Source organism: Vigna umbellata, chromosome 1 (genome assembly GCF_029865625.1).
Source record: "Vigna umbellata cultivar VRB3 chromosome 1, Vumbellata_1.0, whole genome shotgun sequence".
NCBI lineage: Eukaryota > Viridiplantae > Streptophyta > Magnoliopsida > Fabales > Fabaceae > Vigna > Vigna umbellata.
Window position 1 is genome coordinate 4,256,092 of NC_142165.1, and position 2,175 is coordinate 4,258,266.

A 2,175-nucleotide genomic window follows, 5' to 3' on the forward strand; every position below is an offset into this window, starting at 1 on the left:
TCCCACTTTTCTTCAAAAACATCATTGAAATTACAAAGGCTAATAGGAACTCGGTATAATAAAATCAACCATGAAGCATTCTGTGTTGATGAATCTTCAAATATCGTAATAAAAATATAAACCTGATTCATTTCAATTTATTCAAGGATTATTTCACAAACTTATGAGCCAGCTTAACATAGTTGAGCAGCTTTCTCATTTCAGGACCTGGAAGCAGATTGAAGTGCAAAGCCACTTGTCATTAAGTTCAAAATCATTTGTTTAAACTTCATTATTACAAGAATAACCATCGGAATCAAAATCCAGTAATGTTTTTTTTCATGGAAAGAAAAAAAACAAAGAAATTAAACATAAAAAACCACAAAAGGTTCAAAATGACAATTAACTTCCAGATATCAATGATTTATGCATTTATTGCTTCCAGCATTCCGAATCACTGCCCTGGGGTGTCAGAACGAACAGCTGAAAAAGAAATTTGAACACTTTGGTCAGAATACACGAACATGATGTTAGCTGAAAAACATTTGGCGATGAGTAACAGAAAAATGTCATCAACTCAAGGACCCCTTCTAGAAGTATGTTTAGAATTTCAGTAAAGGACATTAAGAGTATCCTTGTTCAAAAGTTTGTTCAGCACTTAAAAGTATGTTTAGAATGTTTTATCCAAACATCACAATATCCTATTGAAATATTCTATTAAATTATTTTCTAGTGATATACCAAAAGAACTTTAGCTTGACAAGAGAACCCAGCACCGGTGAACCAATTGTCCATTAATCCGTATCACTAAATTGTGTTTGCAACAAGGTGAAGTTTTGGTTTGCGAAAAAAATTTCCATTTTCAATCTGTTAAATTTAGAAAATGTGCTATGATGTCACTACTTATTTTCAATTTCAATTTCCTGTTTACTTCTAAAAAACTGTACAATGGCTCATCAATAACAGAGACAAGGTACTCCCATGGTTACTCGTGATACAAAGCACAGAAAACAGAAAATAAAAACAACTTATTGCAAATTTTAACCTGAGTTTAAATACATTTTCTTAAATTATTTTCTAATGATCAACCAAAGATACTTTAGCTTCATTTTCTGTTTTCTTCGAAAATGAAAATAGAAAACACTCAAAGTAATGTGACAAGCATTCTCCAATAATCCTTAACAAGTGCAACGCGTTATCTTAACAAATCTTGTTCCCACAAAATAGGAACCCACAGCCATGGATGCCACGACCAATATACATGCATAGAAACACATACATACATGTAATTAAGACTAAAAAAAACGGAGACAAAGGTTAGCGAACCATATCAATAGTTTTTATCATCAATTAAAAAACATATAAAAAAACATAGAAATGGAGCATGTCAAGGGAAGGATCTGGTGACAGCTAATTCGCACAAAACGGGAATTGATCCTCCCACGACATGATTACGAGGAAGATAAAGATCAAAATTTGCGATGCCAAAATTAGGGTTATTGATTTTGACGACCGAGGGAATCCATTCCCATACTCCACACAGAGATAAAACGTATAACAATGGTTACAACCTTTTCATCTGAAATTAAAATGAAATCTATGTGGATGCAATTAAACGAAACAGATGATGAAAATTGAGAAGAGAAGAGGAGAATACTTGGTTTTTCAGGCTTGCCCTCGACCCATTTGGAGAGAGAGAAATGGACCTTCTCACGAGAGAGGGCTTCGGCCTTGTAGGGTTCCTTGAGGCAATTTCTGACGAGATTGGCACATATGTTAGAGTATGTGATGTAGGTCATACCCGCTGCTCTCCAAAACGGCACCGCTCCGCTCGACGCCATCTTCACACTTTCTTTCTTTTCCCAACACTAACACTCCTTCTCTCCGACACCGTACCCTTTCTTCCTTAACAACACCAATGCATCGAATCAATCAGACACACTGTTATATGGGCTGTCTCTAAGCCCAGCCCAGCCCTTCGTTTTACTTCTCGGCCCACTTTTATTTTCATTTTTACTTTTCTACGTGTTCTCCGTTTTATTTTAGGTTGAAATATAATTATGTTCCTTTTTTTTTAAACCGTAATTTTGGAAAACTAAAAATACTTATTTATTTAACTATCTAAATATATAATAAAGGAGACTTCTCCTAGTCATTGGATTGAATTTTCAATATTATTGATCTTGACAACTTCAA

The 2,175-nt window shown here is 34.3% G+C and overlaps 1 protein-coding gene across 1 annotated transcript; it reads right to left on the reverse strand.

Annotated features, from left to right (window-relative positions):
- Positions 1–218: 218 nt before the first annotated feature.
- LOC148204437 (ATP synthase epsilon chain) lies at positions 219–1,896 on the reverse strand. Its single transcript, XM_088091928.1, has 2 exons — positions 1,637–1,896; positions 219–462 (listed from the first exon to the last, which is right to left on the reverse strand). Exons 1-2 carry the CDS (start codon positions 1,818–1,820, stop codon positions 434–436), a joined length of 213 nt encoding a protein of 70 aa, XP_087948054.1. The 5' UTR covers positions 1,821–1,896; the 3' UTR covers positions 219–433.
- Between the last annotated feature and the right edge of the window lie 279 nt (positions 1,897–2,175).